Source organism: Vidua chalybeata, chromosome 4 (genome assembly GCF_026979565.1).
Source record: "Vidua chalybeata isolate OUT-0048 chromosome 4, bVidCha1 merged haplotype, whole genome shotgun sequence".
NCBI lineage: Eukaryota > Metazoa > Chordata > Aves > Passeriformes > Viduidae > Vidua > Vidua chalybeata.
Genome location: NC_071533.1, coordinates 68,841,654 through 68,858,915, shown reverse-complemented (window position 1 = coordinate 68,858,915; position 17,262 = coordinate 68,841,654). Strand labels below are relative to the sequence as shown.

Genomic DNA, 17,262 nt, shown 5'->3' with positions numbered 1-17,262 from the left:
AAATTCATGCCCGATCTGATGTCAGTCAGCATTTAATTGGGATAGAGCTTTCTGTCCTCTCTGGTTGTCATCAAAAGCTGCCAAAAGTGTTCCCCTTTTGAATCAGCAAGCAGGCTGACCCTGTGCTGTGGGGAGGAGTGAGAGGAACCCCCAGCCAGTGGGGTTACTCATCGTGGAGGAGGCCCTGTGTCCTTGGCCAAGCATAGCTCCTTCAGCACACGTTCCCCTCTCTCCTCGCTCTACGCTACGGCACAATATTTCTCTTGCTCTCTCTCTCACTATCTCTTTTCTGTATCTCTCGGAAATCAGACTGGAGTTCAGAGCACTTTCACTACCTTTTATGAGGTAGAGTGTGATGTCATAGATGGGGGCAGGGCTAGTCAACTTTCCACCCACCCACCCACCTGTGCTGAGGGAGCTACGCTTGAGACTGGAAGCGGTGACTCCTCAACGGTGAGTAACCTCCTGTCTCATCTATGTCTTTATAGCTCTGGGGGTGGAGGGAAGACACATGAGAATGGGGGATTTTTTTGATAGTTCTTTTTTTTTTTTTTTAATTAAACATAGGACTCACGGAGTTAATTGCATGTGTTGTCTTAGTCACCTGTGGAGAAGTGTTTCCTCCCTGTACAGAAGTCCCAGAGTTAACTTCACCTGCAAAGCGATTTCTCTGCACAGGTGGTCCATTGGCTGATGGTTGAACTGATCCTTCAGTGTTTATCTTGCCTTGTACAAAGGCAGGCTCTGGTCCCCTTGAACACAGTTACTGAACTTCCATTAATTTAATTACAGTATTTAATTACAGTGCTGGGCCATAATTTTCCTGAAGTTCTTTATGATTAAAGATAGATGGTGTTATTTATATATTTATCATTATTAACTGTGAATAATGGCTGTTTATTTGGGACAGGATTTCTTTTTTTTTTTTTTTTAATATTCTCTATTACTGTTTTTATTCACTTTATCCAGAATATTTATGAAGCTGTGTATTGACAATAAGCCAATTATAAGACCTTTTTCATAGATGAAATAAAATTCAAAGGTAAATTGTGGAAGACATAACATTAAGCAGAAAACCCAGAAGAGATGTAACTCAGGCTTAGCCTTTGAAATTATAAATCAAAGCATTTGATTTTTTTTTCTTTGATAAGAACTTGAGATGGGCAGGGATGCTGCTGACTGAATTTCTTGGTGTGTTTTTTGTCTCACTACCTAAATGTTACAATTTTACTTTAAAGCATTGTCTTGTTACCTATTTCCCTCAGCCCCAAGTATTACTGCTTCACTGTTTTAATATCCCTCAGCATATTAAAAAAGACAAGATGGACTACGAAGATCTTCCTTTCTTGTTCTGCCTCCTGGGTATCTATAAAAGCTGTCAAGATATCAGAGCTCTCATACTAAAGGGCAGAAGAAGGATCATATGAAGATTTTGGACCCTAGGGATACTGCAAATCTTGCTCCTCTTGTTCATTTAAAGTTCTTTACTAGCTTCGTGTAGGGTCTGGTCATATCCCAGTGAGAGGCACTAAGAGGCAGCACCATGTCCTGGATAAATCACAGAATGAGAGTGCAGTCCCAGCCTTTTCAGCAGAGGGGGTTCATAGGCTGATTGATGAGGGACTTCTATTTTCAGGTGACTGGGTGGCTTTGAGCAATTGGGTGAGGATGCAGACCACTCCATCTTCTGGTCAGTGGCATTGCTGGGAATTGGTCCATAGTGATGGATAGATATTCCTCCCTGATGACTCAGGGATGCTCTTTGTATCCAAGCAAACGACATCTAATGGAGTTCAGGGAGGGTGAGAGTCTTGTTTACAAAGCTACCTACCAAAACTTTCACAGATGGTTGTCTCCCTCCTTGTCAAAGAGAAAAATAATGACAAAGAATATAAAAATGTCTCCTTGACAGGTTTTTCTAGCTTTGAATAATGTGCACAAGGTGTTTTATTACTACTATTTATTCCTTAAGTAAACCAAACACTGAAATTTTCAAATCTTCCTTTGCAAAGCCATGAACTTGCCTAGCAAATTTAGCTTCCCCAGCAAACTTTAATCTTTTCAAGAAAGGAAAAGGAAAAACAGGTTAGTCAATCTCTAATGTTTCACTGGGAAAACTTCATGGGAATTGTTGCTCTTAAAGATGATTTGAAGTTTGTTCTTTTCAGAGGCAAATGCTTGGAGGTAAAATTTAATTTAGATCCTAAGCACATCCTTGGCTGATGAGTTTATCAAATTGCCTTCTCACATAATTATTCTTGCATAATGCAGGAGAGTTCAGTTTTTGCACAGAATTGATAAAACACAAAGAGCAACTGTACAGTGCCCTAATCTCACTTCAAGGATACAAAAGCATTTTGGTGGCATAGAAAGAGAAACTCTTTTTAAGACCGGTGTAAGTAGTGGGAAAAGGGAATCAGAATTGGTGTCATTCAATAAAGGTGGTGAATTGGAGACAGTGATCAGCACTGAGGGGATATCGTGGAACAGAGATGTCAGTGGATTACTTCGAATCCAGAGAAATTTGCATTCTAAATTTGTCTTGTAAGATGAGCAAATTAGCAGTTGGCTGACTTCTGTATAGTGGGGAGTTTGTAGAGGGGAAGATATTCCAAATTACATGAACTGTTGCATTAATTAACCTGAAATCTGTCTGTGCCAATTCTAATAGCATTTTTTTTTTTGTCCAGGTAACCCCAGGCTGTGAGTTTGGCTAAATAGCTTAACATTGGGAGAATAAACAAAGTAATGTTACATTTACTGAGCTAATTCCCCTGTTAAATTATTTTACTGGCAGCTATGATTAAGAAAAAATATTAAAATGTCCAAAGTGCACAGATTCCTACATCTACAGCCTTGGCTTAAATGTGGATTCAGTCAATTACAAAGTTTGTTTAATATTATTTACATGTACATTACATTAAATTAAATATTATAAGGCTTAGATTTCAGCTGATTTTATTTAGTGTTTAATATGAAAACTTTTAAAGCAAATACCTGAGAAATTTCTTCCAATGCATGCTAATTCAGATGAGTTAAATCTTCATAAATTATTAACAAACTGAAAGTTAATTTTTGATGCAGTATTCTTAAAAAATTTATACTTGCAAGCACGTTGTGTATAATCATCTCAAAACAAACCAAATATATTAACTAGTCTATTTACACCTATATATTTAAGGAGATCAACATTTAGATGAAAGATTTATTCCCCAGTCATAATGGCAAAGGGTGAGCAATAGTTTAACGATGTAAGATTGTGGATGCAAGAGAAACATAAGATCATCTACAGGGAGCAAGCATTTCTTTCAGTGTGATTAAAGCAGCTATGTGAAATTCCCAATTTTTCTCTGTTTGCCAGGCTGGTTTATCTTACGAGTTGAATTAAAACTTTGTGGGTTGGTTCTTACCTTCTTCTTCTCTGTGAGAAGTTGAGGGAGAGCTGTGAAATGCACCATCTGTTCCCAAACCATGTCAGCTGGCAAAGAGCTGCTTCTCCCCCTGCCCTCTCTTACTGCAGTTTTGGGCTGGTTTAACACCATTGCCTCAACACAAATTGTATGGATTTAATCTTGTTTAAGCACGAGTCACAATGACAGTGCACAGCATTTAGAGGACTCTTCCTGCTGATTTAACTTGCAGTCCTTTTAAACCTCGGCCTCAGCTTGTTTGAATTTACAACACAAATTTACACACACACTTGAACTGAGTATAGTGGATGGAGGAAATCAGGACTGCCTTAACACCCTGGACTTTTTAATCCTGGGACAGTTGCACTCAAAGACATTAAACATGATTCTTTTAATCATAATCCCTTGGATTTTTGTCTGAGTGTCTCAAAGCAAACACACGGTGTAAAACTGAAAGCAGAAATAAATATTGTCATTATTTCCTTTCTACAAATAATGCTGAGCCACGCTTAAGGCAGAAAGGATCTATAGAGTCACTGTGGGTTTCAAACACTACATACTCCTTCATGACTGCAGTGTTTTTGGTTTGTTAATTTAAGATTTTTTTAATTTTGAGATTTCTTAATTAATGTGTTGATGAGTGTGGTGGGTTTCAGTGTTGGTTAATTACTTATGTACTTATTTCTTGTTGTGAGATAGGATTAGGAGAAAGGTAAAGTAGGTTTAAAATTTCCAAAGGATATAAAGAAAATTTTATTAATAGTAACTAAAAGAAAAAAGTAGAAAGAATTAAAATAAATTTTTAGAATACTTCTTTTTTCTTTATAACTTTTTTTTCTATTGATAATGTAAAGAAACAAAACTTAAATTTTTTAGTTAGTTTACTATTTTTAAAATAGCATACTACTAAAATACTCAGTTAATGTTCAAGACCAGTGTTTCTCTGCCTTGCATTTGATATTCCACTTTCCACTCTGGATGGCCAAATCAAAATAAAACCAACCAACTACCAAAACCCACAAAATAACCTCCCAAAAAATAAATAAACTACAAATACTGACAAACCCCCCCCCCCAAAAAAAAAAAAACAACAGGTGAAAGACTTCACCCAAGTTAAGTATGGTTTGAAAAAGACAGAATTAGAAAGAAATCCTACAGTAACAGTGGGAGGCTGCCCCACTCAAGCTGTGCAAAAAGATGAGAGTAGGTCTCTGGTGTAATGGAAACTGATTATTTTGTTATTCAGAAAGATGTTAATTGAATTATGAAGAGGTTTTTGCCCTCATCTCTATTGCTGTGTGAATACCGACTCATCTAGCCAAGTGTAAACATCTGCATCTGAGATGTTCACTCCAGCCTTCCTTCATGTGGAACTCAAGGGCCATTTCCAGAGGGCAGAGATTCTTATTTCTGCTAGACACTGACAGCTGCTCAGATTGGTAATACCTTAAAAAATAGAGGCATAAGCAGGTGAATTAAACCGTGTGTACAGAGTCAGAAAGTTTAGCCTTGGGCTTCTTTTGGGGGTTTATATCGATATGTAAGTAAATTCAACTTTCTGTGAATTGAGCTGATGCCTAATTTTTTCCTGAACAGAAATTTTTAAATTTCTTATTAAGGAGCATTTATCTATGTAAATTTTCTGTCTTGATGCTCTGATCTCTTTAGGTTCTGGAGGTTGGAGAGATTTGTATGTCTTGCAGTTTGTGGGGACCAAAAGAGAATAAAGGAAAACAGTCTCAGAAACATTCAATAAGTTGTTTGAATTCTTGGACCACTAGGCCAAATCCAAGGACAGTTAATTTTTCTTTGCAGATGTTGAGCACCTACCAAGATTCACTGTACTATTTTTAGGATTCTAATGCAATTTAAGATCTCTAAACTGAGTTTTAAAGGTGAATTGCTCTGGCCCATCTCAATAGAGAAAGAACCCATGAATGATCTTGAGTGCTTCATGACTCCTGGTCTTCTTCACCAGGCAGAAAAGGAATCTGGCACCTTTTGGTCCAGAACCTGGAATTAGGTAGCTTGACTGCAGGATAAAACTTAATTTGTAGAAATGAAAACTATGAACACTTTAACTTAGTCACCAAACACACCAAATCAATGGATTATAGGAACAGCCCTATTTTTCCTGCTTTCATTCCTAGAGAAATTGCTTAGTAAGAGGCATCTGAAAAAAAATCTGGGGGTTCAAGTGACACCAGCCATGACTAATATTTAAAGACATTCAGTTTGAATTTTTCTGATGCCGAGTAATTGCATCAGTCAAGTCTGTGGCTAATCATGACTAATGTACACTATTTAAATAAGAACTTTCTAAGAGCCTCTGCAAATGTCTTTTCCTTTCACCGTACTTCTGAATCTATACCTTCATCTCATTTAAATAAATCCTGGATTAGTGATAAGATTTGGAGATGTGGTTGAATTAATTTGTTTTGTGGAGGAATGGTTGTCCTCAGGTTAAAAGCACAGGAACCATTTGGGTTATTTGAATCATTGAGGATATCAGGGAATTTGTTGCTCAGGGAAAAGGCTACCTAAAGCGCTGAACTGCAAAGGAAAAGAGACTCCAGGAAAATTCATAAGCCCGAACACAAATATTTTCTGAAGAGAGTAGTACTGGACTTAAACAATTTCAGTGAACTATTAAAAATTTGTCAAAAAATGATTTTTTTTTCCTCCTTTTCTACAATTACTCTTTTTTTTTCCCCATTTGGATAGGACACTTGCTCTTTTAGCAGTGAAAATGAGATTGCCAACATCATCTGCACAGGTCGTAGATACATTTGTATGTGTACAGAGAAGGCTCAGAGAAAATATTGTTGCCTACAACTACCTCTGAGGAGGCTTTAGAAGAACCAGATCTAGACCTGTCAGAGTTGCATGGACATAGGGACAAGAAAAGCAGTAAAAAAAAGTTTTCACATAGGAAATACCAATTAGATATAAGGTAAAAATGTTTTAAGTGGAGGGTAGTGAAATTCAAGTGCAGGGTGGAGTTCTCTAGTCCAGAGATGTGAAATTATCCATCCTTGGACATACCCGAATTTCAGCAAAATCCAAAACCTCATGTAATTCAAATTTTCAACAAGGCATTGCACTAGATGACCTCAAAAGGTTCTTTTCATCCTTAAAGAATATTTGCATAATAAAATATGAGTAATAAAAATGAGCCCTTAGAATTCAGAGCAAAATTTTATTCATTCCAATTTATTCTCGATTTGCTGTCATCTTTACACGTTCTTTCCCTGTGAATTGCAACAGCCTTTACAAATGTTTTTGTTTTGTTCTGGTTTCATTTGCTTGCACTAGGTAAGAACAGGTAATTACTACCTGTTTTAATGGTTTTTAATGGCATTTAGTGTTAGCTAAAGTTAAATATGTAATGAACAGATGCATTTACAAATTGTTTGTTCAGTAATTGACCAGGGAAAAAATCCTTCTAGTAGGGAACTCTTGTTACTTACTGAATGTTGTTTAACCATTGATTGACTTGGCCAAATAAATGGAACAGTTAATAATGAATAATTTATTTGGTATAATATTGTAGAATTTCCATTAAAATTTTTTGATTATATATGATTAAGCCAGCTCTGTCTGACTGAATTAGAGCTTCCCCTTTAAGACTGTGATGGAATTTTGATTTTTTTTTTTTCTTTTATTTTTTATATTTCATTGCACACTGTTGTAAAGTCCTGGAAAGTGCTCAGGAAATCAAACAGAGAAAGGAATCTTTTCACTGATTGAGTTGATCAACACTGGAAGGACCCTCAGCTCCAAGGGAGTCAAATCCTTTTAGCACCTCAAAAATGATCAATATCTTGAATGGTTGAAGCCTTTATCTGCTTCTACAAGACGTAAAATACACATGAACAACAGCAGGCAAACTTTAGCAAGCAAGGAATAGTTGTCCTGGTATCATCTTCCAATCTACAATAAGATTTTTTTTATTATTATTATTTATTCTGACGTGTTTGATGCATTGTTTCCAAGCGTTTTCCTGAGAAAATCCTGCTGTGCCTGTGGAGCACTTATCTTCAAAGTGTCCCTGTGCTGACCTGGCAAATATGACTTTGTAGATAGGAAAGGAGCTGAAGGAGCAGATTTGCCTCAAAAACTGTCAGATCCCCACAGATGAAGACATGGAGATAAATCACATACTGATACCACTCTGACAGTGGTACAAATTAAAAAAGAATTTGGGGAAATAGCACATTTCTCAGCATTGCAGTCCTAAGTCCTGCTTTGTGCTGCTTTTTATTTTGTTTTCTTTGAAACAAAATCAGGAGGAATAGCAGGAGATAACACATTTACTCGTGTAAAGCATACAGTGTTTCTGTGCTTTATTGATTTTTTTTGTATCCAAAGTCTCCTGCATTTTGTCACTGAGTACAATTTCCAGCCAACCAGACATGATTTGGACTCCTTTCAGGTAAGAGTGTTAGAAAGACATGGTTTTTTTTTTCCTTTTATTGTACCTGTTCTCTAGATAAAGAACAAAAAGATTTGCTCCTAAAACTCAGCTTGAAAGAGCATTAGATTATTTTGGGCTTTTAAAATGTATTTCTATCTTCAAATTACCAGTCAGAACTCCAGTTGGGAGCAGGTAGATCAGTAGCATAGATTAGTTAGAGATCATTTCTTTCCTCTTTTTTTCAGATTTAGCTGCAATTGGATATGATAATGGAAATGTGTACTGATGTTTTTGTCAGAGACCTGCCCATGCTTTTCTGTGACCTCAGGTTCAGACCATGTTATATCTTGGGTAGACTTCAGGCATGTGAATCCCTGTGTAAATTAGTGCAAATTGCTTTTTTATTTGGCTTGATACCGAGTTTTGGCAGACTTCCTACTCTAATTTTCTTCAGAAATCCTCCTGGCAATATAAAAAAGTTTTAGTTATAGCTGGAGTTTGCCTCTCCCATCAGATAGAGTATGGACTTCATCTTGCTGCAGATGTTCTATCTTGTTGAATATTAGGTTTAAATCAGTCATACAAAATTCTATTTCCTGTTAATCATCCAAGAACTCAGAGAAAATTCCATGGGGCAGAATGGTTTTGAAGGTGTAAATGTGGTTGTGCTGAGTTTGCTTCAGGTAGCGTTGGAGTTGTGATGGCCATTAGACAATCCTGCTCTTTGTCCAGGACATTCCACCCTTGCCATCATCCTCCAGACATTCCTTCCGTGCAGAATGAGGAAGATTTGGAAGAAAAAGCCCTCAAGTCGTCGTGGCAGAAGACTCATTCCCTTGTTTCTCAGTTGTGAGTTGATGTAGAAAGTGTTTCTTCCTCTACGTTCAGCCTTAGCAAAGAAAACGTGTGGTGTAAACAACCCATCTACAAAACTCCTTTAGCTTTAGTCACTGAGGACTTTTTCCTTTTCCTGTAGAGTTTTTCCAGATATTTTGGCATTCAGATTGTTGTGAAATACTTTAATTCAGCAGTAGACTCTGAAAGTTCTGAGACAGTGCTGTAGCATGAAAAAAGCTGCTAAAGCAATTGAATTTTAAAAATTCAATGCTGTGTAGGATTGCTTGTCCTTACAGAGGTTCTGGTGAGTGGTAAGAATTGTACTGGTTTGGCATCTTTTTTCTCCTATGAAATGGCAGATAATGAGTAGAAAAAGAAAATTAAATGTTTCTGAGATATTTTTTTTTTGTTATGGGTCAAAATAATTTGCCCCATTAAATTCTGAAATGAATGCAACGAGATATTAAATAAATGTTAAATACTGAGGAAATAACCTATATTATATTTGGTAACTAGATAAATTATTGTAATGCATTTCTCATAGCAATAGTATGAGAGTAATAATTCTCCCATAATAGTATGGGAGAAATAATTTATTCACTGTAAATGCATTTGTTGGATAGAAAAAAAATAATATCTATCAAAAATTCAAAAACTTATTTTCTACCTTTGGGATCTGCAGGCTGGAGAGACACTAGCAATAATTATTTTCCAGAAAAATAATTAGGTAATTAGGTAATTAGTTAACTTTCAGGTGTTTCCAATTGTCTTTTTATCATTTCACCATTTCAGTTGTTAAAATATGAGCTTTTACATTAAGTGTTCTCAAAGCAAATGAATTAGGATATAATTTTGTCATTTATACTTTTGTTTCTAAAATACTAAAATATTTACTTGGAATAAATATTAAAGCAAATGTAGAAATGCATTTCTATTATGCCTGTTTACCTTTTACTGGGAATGTCAGTTCTGGGAGTATTTTTATTTGTTTCTGCTTTTGCAAATTAGCATACAGCAGTTGGTAATGTGTTTTAAAATGACTATAGTCCATAGAAGATAGAAAATATCCATAGTTATTGCTGTATTTTTGTGCTTTCTGCTGTCCTTGGACGTGGCAGCCTTTGTTTAATACAACCAAATGGGCTTGGGAATCCCCTGGGTTTCTTACCTGTAATTGAAAAAATGCAGATGAGAGTGATTATTCAGTGGATTGGGCACCTATAAAACACAACTATCCCCAGAATGAATTAAATATTCATCATGTATAAAGGAGTAAGTTAATTGCAGTCAAATGTGGAAACAAATAGCTAGGAAAGGACAAGTACAATACAATTTTCTCTGTGTAGCTGCAGATCCATTTTTAACATTATTATGACCACATTACATTCCAGATAAAGACTTCTTTTGAGAGAGAGATTTTCAAGTATTTAGTATAGTTTCCTCCAAATGGACTGTAGCTAGCAAGAGGCCTGAGAGATTTTGAAGTGACTGACTAAAACAGACCCTCAGTAGCGCTGATAAAGCGCAGATGTCTCCTTCCATAGGGAAGGGAGCATCTGAATAGCAAACAGGCCATTCTTGCATTGGCTCTCTCCAACAGGCTCATGTTTTATGCATGAAATGTGCCACAGAAACGTAAGATATGATTTTATAAATAAGATCTTTTTCTGGCATACTTCTTGTAGGTGTGGATTTACTGTTAAGTGCAGCTGAGAGGAAAATGTTCTCTTGCATAAGAATACAGTCTGAGAAATCCATACTCCTGATTTACTATCCAGATTCATAATTGCCTAATTGTAGCTTTATTTTCTCTGGAGACTGTTGATTGACTTTTGGGGTGGGATAAGAGCAACTATACCTTGACCAGGAAAGTGTGAACTTCCTTTGGATAGGAGAAAAAGCAAGGAATTTACCCAGAATTCACAGAAATCCTTAGGGCTTGGCAGTGCCTAAGTCACCTGCTAAAGGTGTACAAATCAAATCTTGGCAAAGAGTATTTGAGGAGCTACAGGTTCTGTTTCAACGTGTAAAATAAATTATATTTTCTCCTCCCAATCTCTATAAAGTGAACCAGACCAAACTGTATTTTTCAATAGCTCCTCATACTATTTTTTTTTGTTGTTTTCACACCTTTCAAGGACAGTAGGGGCTGTTGTTATCAGCTAAGCTGCCTTCCTGCATAACTGGTGCCCAGGCTCCCTGAATTGATGTGCACTAAAAATGTCCACTAGTTAATACATATTAAGCAAAACCATCCAATATTGATTTCACAATTTCAAGAAATAGAATCAATCTTTCATGAGTTCTTCTGATTAATTAATATAACTGCTAAATAAATAATTTCAGGTAATTAATAACTAAAATGACCTGCTCTGCCTCTCAGCCTTTAAGTTTTATCTTTGTCTTACATGTGGAACTTGAAATATAATCAGCTTTGTTACCATGTACTTGCTGATTTCAGTCAGTGAAAACTCATTTTTTAGTCATTCATTTGAAAGTGGGAAAAACAGAGCTGGCTGAGTCTTTCCCATAAAAGATGTTTTTGTGTTACTGAGTTTCTCTAAGTTCTTTCCCAGTTCCTCAGTATTGTTCTTGCATGGAGAAGAGGACTCAGTATCCCATAACTGTGCACAGACAATAAACTGAATATGATAATTGAACCTATTTAATCAGTCTCCTCCTTTTTGTGTACTCAAGGAGTGATTGCCTGGAATCCTGCAGAGAATAAAGTTCCTTATTGTCTAATTAGGTATCATCTGCTGTAGATCTGGCCAGAATTAAATCTTCATTTGTGGCTTTTAGCAGCTAATTAGATATCAATCACTTGCCCTTTGCATGACTTGACAGTTCCCAATTGTTATCTGCAAATTTCATCAAATGAGTGACTTTCTTTCCAAGTTTTTAGTAGAAATATTAATATTGTGAAGCCTCCAAATGGTTCCTCCAAGACCCCACTGCGAAATTCATTGTTGAGCACTGATTTTTTTATGTGTGTGTATATGTACTTCTGGAAGCAGCTGCTGGAGAATCTGGAATCCTTCTGTGTATGTGTCTTGTTAGTTTTGTGTCAACTGAGTTTTTAATCAAACTGTCATGTATTACTAAGCAAAAGACCTTTCAAAGATCCAATTATACCTACAGCATTATTTTAAGCAATTCAAAGTTTAATCATACCAAAATATGATGTAGGTTACTTTGAAAATATTTTAACCCACACAGGCCTTTGCTTACCACTAACTGCATTTCTTTCCTCTATTTATGGAGTCTGCCACAGACATTGCATCATTTCATTTGGGAGTGCTGTCAGCTGAGCTGGCCTATAATTTCACAGGTCATTTTATTTTCGTTGCTCAAATATATAGAGACTAGAAACTATCTACAATTCTTTTGATGTCTTCACCCACTTTTCAAGGTTTATTAAAGTCAGCAGTAATAATATAGAAAATTCTTAAGCAAGCAACTCTTTTAAAACTACCCATTCTGTGTTATTACTCACTGGAAATAGAGACTGGGGTTTTTTTTCCTCAATTTCCCTTAATTTTTATGGGTATTTATTGTTATAAATATAAGACATCTCTGGAAGTTAGATTTTCTCCTTTGTAAAACATAGTTCTTCCCCATTACAACAGTGTGACAATGCAGGGAGAACATCTCTTTTCATTGCTTTACTGTTAAGGACAAAAATTTCCAGCTTTATTCCCTCCCATTCTTCAGCTATTTTTTTATTGCAATTGCTGCTTATTTTACTTAGATTATGTGTATATGTAAAAGAAGCGAGAAATCTTGATTAGCTCAAGATTCTGGAAAATTCTGCAAATAGTGCAGGAAAATTGCAGAACAGCTGATAAGCAGCTCAAAAACTCCTAACCCAAAGGATTTTCTCTAGGGGGAAGAAAACCCTTGAATTATATTCTTGGCAGATCTTTTCCAACCTTACTTATTCTAAGTGACCAGGTCCAGTGCAGTTATTCTTAGGTTCTTTATTAATTTTGAATTTTCCTCAGCATTCACTGTTCTTAGAGTTTTGTGGGACAGTAACCTAAGTTTATCTTTTATGGTTGAGAGAGCTTTTTTTTTTTTCCTAAAAGCAGGCAAGTATATTTTTAAAGTCTAAGCAGCAGAACACCATTACTTTGTGCAGCAAGTCAAAGGTTCTGTTGGCTGTTATATCTGTAATTCTGTGGGTATTGCAGGGAGTAAAGGTTGCCTTCTGTACTGTGAAGTAATTTTCCTAGTGGTGCTTTTATTTGAGATGTTAATTTTCCTTCTTATGATTTTTTTTTATTATTAACATAACATTTGGAAAGGTGCATACGTTTCTGTGCCCAGATTTTGTAAGGAATTAACACACTCAGGGCTTGATTCATTGCTGCCTCATTCCAGCTTTGTGCCTGTGTGGCAAAGCACAGCTTAAAGCTGGAGCAACATGGTGCTGTGGGAAGATCTAAATGTTAATTGGAATGATGTTCATTCAGTTTAGTTCTTCTTTGCTGAGCCATAACACAAGCAAGGAGCTGGAGGCCATAAGAAAATCACAGGAAGTGCTTGCGTGGCCAAATTGGATGCATCCACGCAGCAGCAGATTTTGGAGAACACCCACAGCCTGTGATGGGGTTTTATGTCTCTTTTCTGGTTCCAAGACTTGGAAGTCTTTTACAAGATAAGTGGATATTAAGGTCAAAGACTGAGTATCTACATCTTAAAATGTGATTCTTAATGGTGAAAACAGGGAGCTCTTACCTACTCTAACAGCATGTTGAAACTGAAGAGAGTTAAAATGGCACCAAAACACAAAACCTGGTTTCCTAAAAAGTGTCATTACAGCCTGCATCTGAGATTCTGCATGCCCTTATCACTACAGTCCATAAAATTACTGATTGCTGTGTTCAGAGGTGTAGATTGAACTCTGTGTATGGGTTTAAGCATCTCAATTTGATGCCCCCTCATTTAAAAATGCTTCCTTTAATTATTCTGTTTCTTAATATATGTAAAACAGCTTTTTGTGGTGGTAAATGTGAAGCAACCAGAATTCATTCAGGACTGTGCAGTAGAGGCTCAATCCAGTCAGTTTATCCACACTGATTATGAAGTAAACACTATTTGATGGTATCACTTTATATTCAATATCAATCCACCAGTGTTTCAAAAAGAATCATTTAACAATGAATAATGCTTGATTGTAGATCTGTGTAGTAAATTAGAATATCCTAATTTAATAGAGTGTGATCTGTTATTTGCCAACAAACATACAGATTGCCTTATAAATCATGCAGCAGTGTGGTTATAGAATAACACTAGACTGGATTATATTTCATTACTCCCTATTGAACAGTCATGTTTCTGCCATGTAATGTAATTTTCCATCTTTTAACTTCATTTCTTTTACTAACAGAAATACAAATTAGTCCCAAGGAAAAATATTTACTAGGGGCAGGGAATTAACTGTGCATTTCAGGGAATGGCACCACGTACGTGAATGTCATTAAAATGCTTTTTTTTCTTGGTTTTTCACCTCACTGTATGTAGCTGTTTATGTATTTGATGAACCATAATGAGTTTAAGGCCAGAGCAGAGGAAATAAAATACCCTAGGTAAGTATAGATTAATGTGGTTTCAAATACAGGCTTTCTGTAATGTCTATTTTTGTTCACATCAGTCACTGACACTTCAGAAGGAGATTTCTCCTGAACTCTTCTGTTAATGACTCAAAACGCTTGAGGTGAAGTATGGTGTGGGATTTGTTATTGCCTTATGACTGTTTGTCCTGCTTACCTTGCTTAGCATTTTTATTACACAGCCATGTGCTGCCAAAACAGGGAGCAGGAAAGGTTGAGTGACACAGGCAATTTGTACTAATTAAAAATAGCCAAAAACTTACTGAACATGTGGAGTGGAATCAAAGAGATAAAGTAATACTACATCTCATATCATTCCTACAGTCTGGGGAAGACATAAGTAATTGAAGCCATTTCTGTGGTATATCTGAAAGGCTTTATCACAAAAAAAAAATCTATCCCACCCTTCAGTATTTTAGGAAAGCGATAATTGAACATCAGAAGTAGCAACCTGGCTTGCTACAGTCCTTAGGAGCATATTTTTAGGACTTACCACTCTGAGACTATCCACTTGGATCTGGCGAGTGCCTGATTCACATTGTGGAACATTGAGGCATGGTCTTGGAAGTCCCCATTGTATATTGAAATCTTTTAAAAATTTTGGCCAGGGTTATGTACTTCACTTCAGTATGATGGAAGCTTGCTGACTGGAAGTCCCAGTGTTTTGAAGCTCTCCAAGTCCTTGAGGGCTCTTACATCCTGAGGACACCCAGGAACCTCAGGCAGGTTCATGCATGGGAGAAGCACAAAAGTACAAAAAGCCTGGTAACCACAAAGGAACATTCCTTGAGACCATAAGTAACTCACACATTACAGGAGCTGCCAAAACCTGCAGTTAACCGTCACATCTTTTCATTTCTGTAGGGGTTTCAGAACCTCCTTTCATCTTTTCAGATGGGATTCTCTAACAAGCTCAGTGCTGGCCTCACACTGTTCCTGTAGACATCACTGGAGGTGTTATCCTGGCCTAACAGGAATAATTAGAACGAACTGGAACACTTGGGAAAAATCCCTGTTGACCTGTTTTGCAGTTGATGTGTAACAGTAAATGTTTAAAGATTTAAGTAAGAAGTAAAAGGATTTGTGTGAGAAAACAGAAAACTTCTTAAACTGTAGAAAAATAATCAACAACCAAAAAAACAGACAAACTGACAAACAAAAAACAACCCCCAGACAACACAAGCTTTTCCTTTAACTTATTAAGAAAATTTAATGTGAGGTACCACAGTCTTACCTTTCCTGTTCAGTGCATGATGTTGCCAGTGCTGGATACTCCAGGGTACCCCAAGGAAGAGGATTTGATCCATCTTTAATGAGATCTGGGAGGATCCAGGCTCCAGTCAGGAAATGGCCCAGTGATCCAGCCACGGAATGACCTTGCTGTATTTTGTTTTGGAGTAACCTTGCTATATTTCATTTTGTTTTCTGTTTGTAGCTGGACAGTGCCACTTCTCTCATCCAGGCAGCTAAAAACCTGATGAACGCTGTGGTCCTTACAGTGAAAGCATCATATGTGGCTTCTACGAAATATCAGAAGGTCTATGGCACTGCTGCAGTGAACTCTCCAGTTGTGTCTTGGAAGATGAAGGCCCCCGAGAAGAAACCTCTAGTAAAGAGAGAAAAACCAGAAGAATATCAGACAAGAGTGAGGAGAGGGTCCCAGAAGAAACATATTTCCCCTGTACAGGCCTTAAGTGAATTTAAAGCTATGGATTCATTCTAAACCACTGAGCTTTACCAGGAGGGTTTTATATTCCTTTTTGTATGCGTACCTGCCGACTTGTGTGCGTCTGGCATGGGGTGGGGGGGACAAGGTGACAATTTGCATGCGACCTGAGACTCTATTCCAGTAAATAACTCTCTGCAGTGCCCGAAATTCAGGGCATTGCCTTCTGATGTTAAGTGGACTTAACTCCAAGCTTCCTTTTTAAACGAAACTATAGCATTAAATTGGCCAAAGAATTTGCGTCATGGGGGTATATGTGTGGAATAAATGACAAATTCAAGTCTAAACCCCAAAATTTTTATGCATGCAAGAAACATTAGGTTGGCAGGTATATTAAGTGAAAAAAAAAAAAAAAAAGGAATTGTAATGGTAGACCATAAAGCTTGTATTGCTTCTGTTGCAGTGCAAAAATGTACTAGCCAATATGCTTCAATGTGTGGCCCAATAATTAAATAATATAACTTTTAAGTCATCTTCATTATAGTATGTGAATTTTTAAAACAGATTCAAACTAATTCATCTTAAAAATGCTTCTTTTGAACCAGATTTTGTTCTTTATATTCTAGTAGTGTTATGACTGCTCACATTTCAATTAAGCCCATTAATATGACCAGAGGTTTACTTTTGCCAATTGAATTCCTTATGGTGGAGTATGAAGCACAATATGGTGATTGACATTGCCTTTTATATTATGATTATTATTCTGATTATTATTATTATTATTATATTAGTAATAGAAGACCTGGTGGTGGAATGTTTAGAGACACGGGAACTGACAGTGTGAGAATTTAGAGGCAAATATGTAGGTGTAGCTTGGATTACAGGTATCTGACATACCATTGTAACCACTAACTCAATAAACTCATTTAACCTTGGAATCCTCAATCTGGCTCGTCTCCTTTAATGCACAGGTATCTCCTGAATCATTGTTGATGTATAGAGTCACTAATTCTGCCTTGTGATTCCTTTTTATTCTTAATTTTTGTGAATTTTCTCTTTTTTTTATTAGGCAGAATAAGCCAAACATGGTCAGTGGGTCAAAACCAGAGTTTAAATCTAAGGCAGATTTAACCCTCAATACATATGAGACATATGTATCATGTGGGATGAAATTATTTGTTTAAATGCAACACCTGAGAAGGGTCATAAAGATAATTCAATTTATTCACTTGTAAGGTTGGCACTTCACAACCTTGGAATCACCTATTGTGCCACGTTTTACAGACCTGTACAAAGTCCCTTGCACAAATATCTACT

The 17,262-nt window shown here is 36.5% G+C and overlaps 1 protein-coding gene across 18 annotated transcripts in view; it reads left to right on the top strand.

The window, feature by feature from the left end:
- The window catches only part of CTNNA2 (catenin alpha 2), a 459,487-nt gene extending 442,597 nt beyond the window's left edge, over window positions 1–16,890 (top strand). For 6 of the 18 annotated variants that reach the window (XM_053940056.1, XM_053940058.1, XM_053940063.1 and 3 more), the window contains 2 exons: window positions 310–453; window positions 15,715–16,890. In XM_053940056.1, the coding sequence (XP_053796031.1) occupies window positions 310–453; window positions 15,715–16,002 (432 nt within the window). In that variant the 3' untranslated portion in view covers window positions 16,003–16,890. Of the gene's footprint in view, window positions 1–309; window positions 454–2,012; window positions 2,514–2,690; window positions 2,746–3,181; window positions 3,271–5,078; window positions 5,152–15,714 lie in introns of those variants that run through there. The other 12 variants (XR_008430402.1, XR_008430400.1, XR_008430401.1 and 9 more) reach the window with 12 other exon arrangements.
- The last annotated feature ends 372 nt before the right edge of the window (window positions 16,891–17,262 follow it).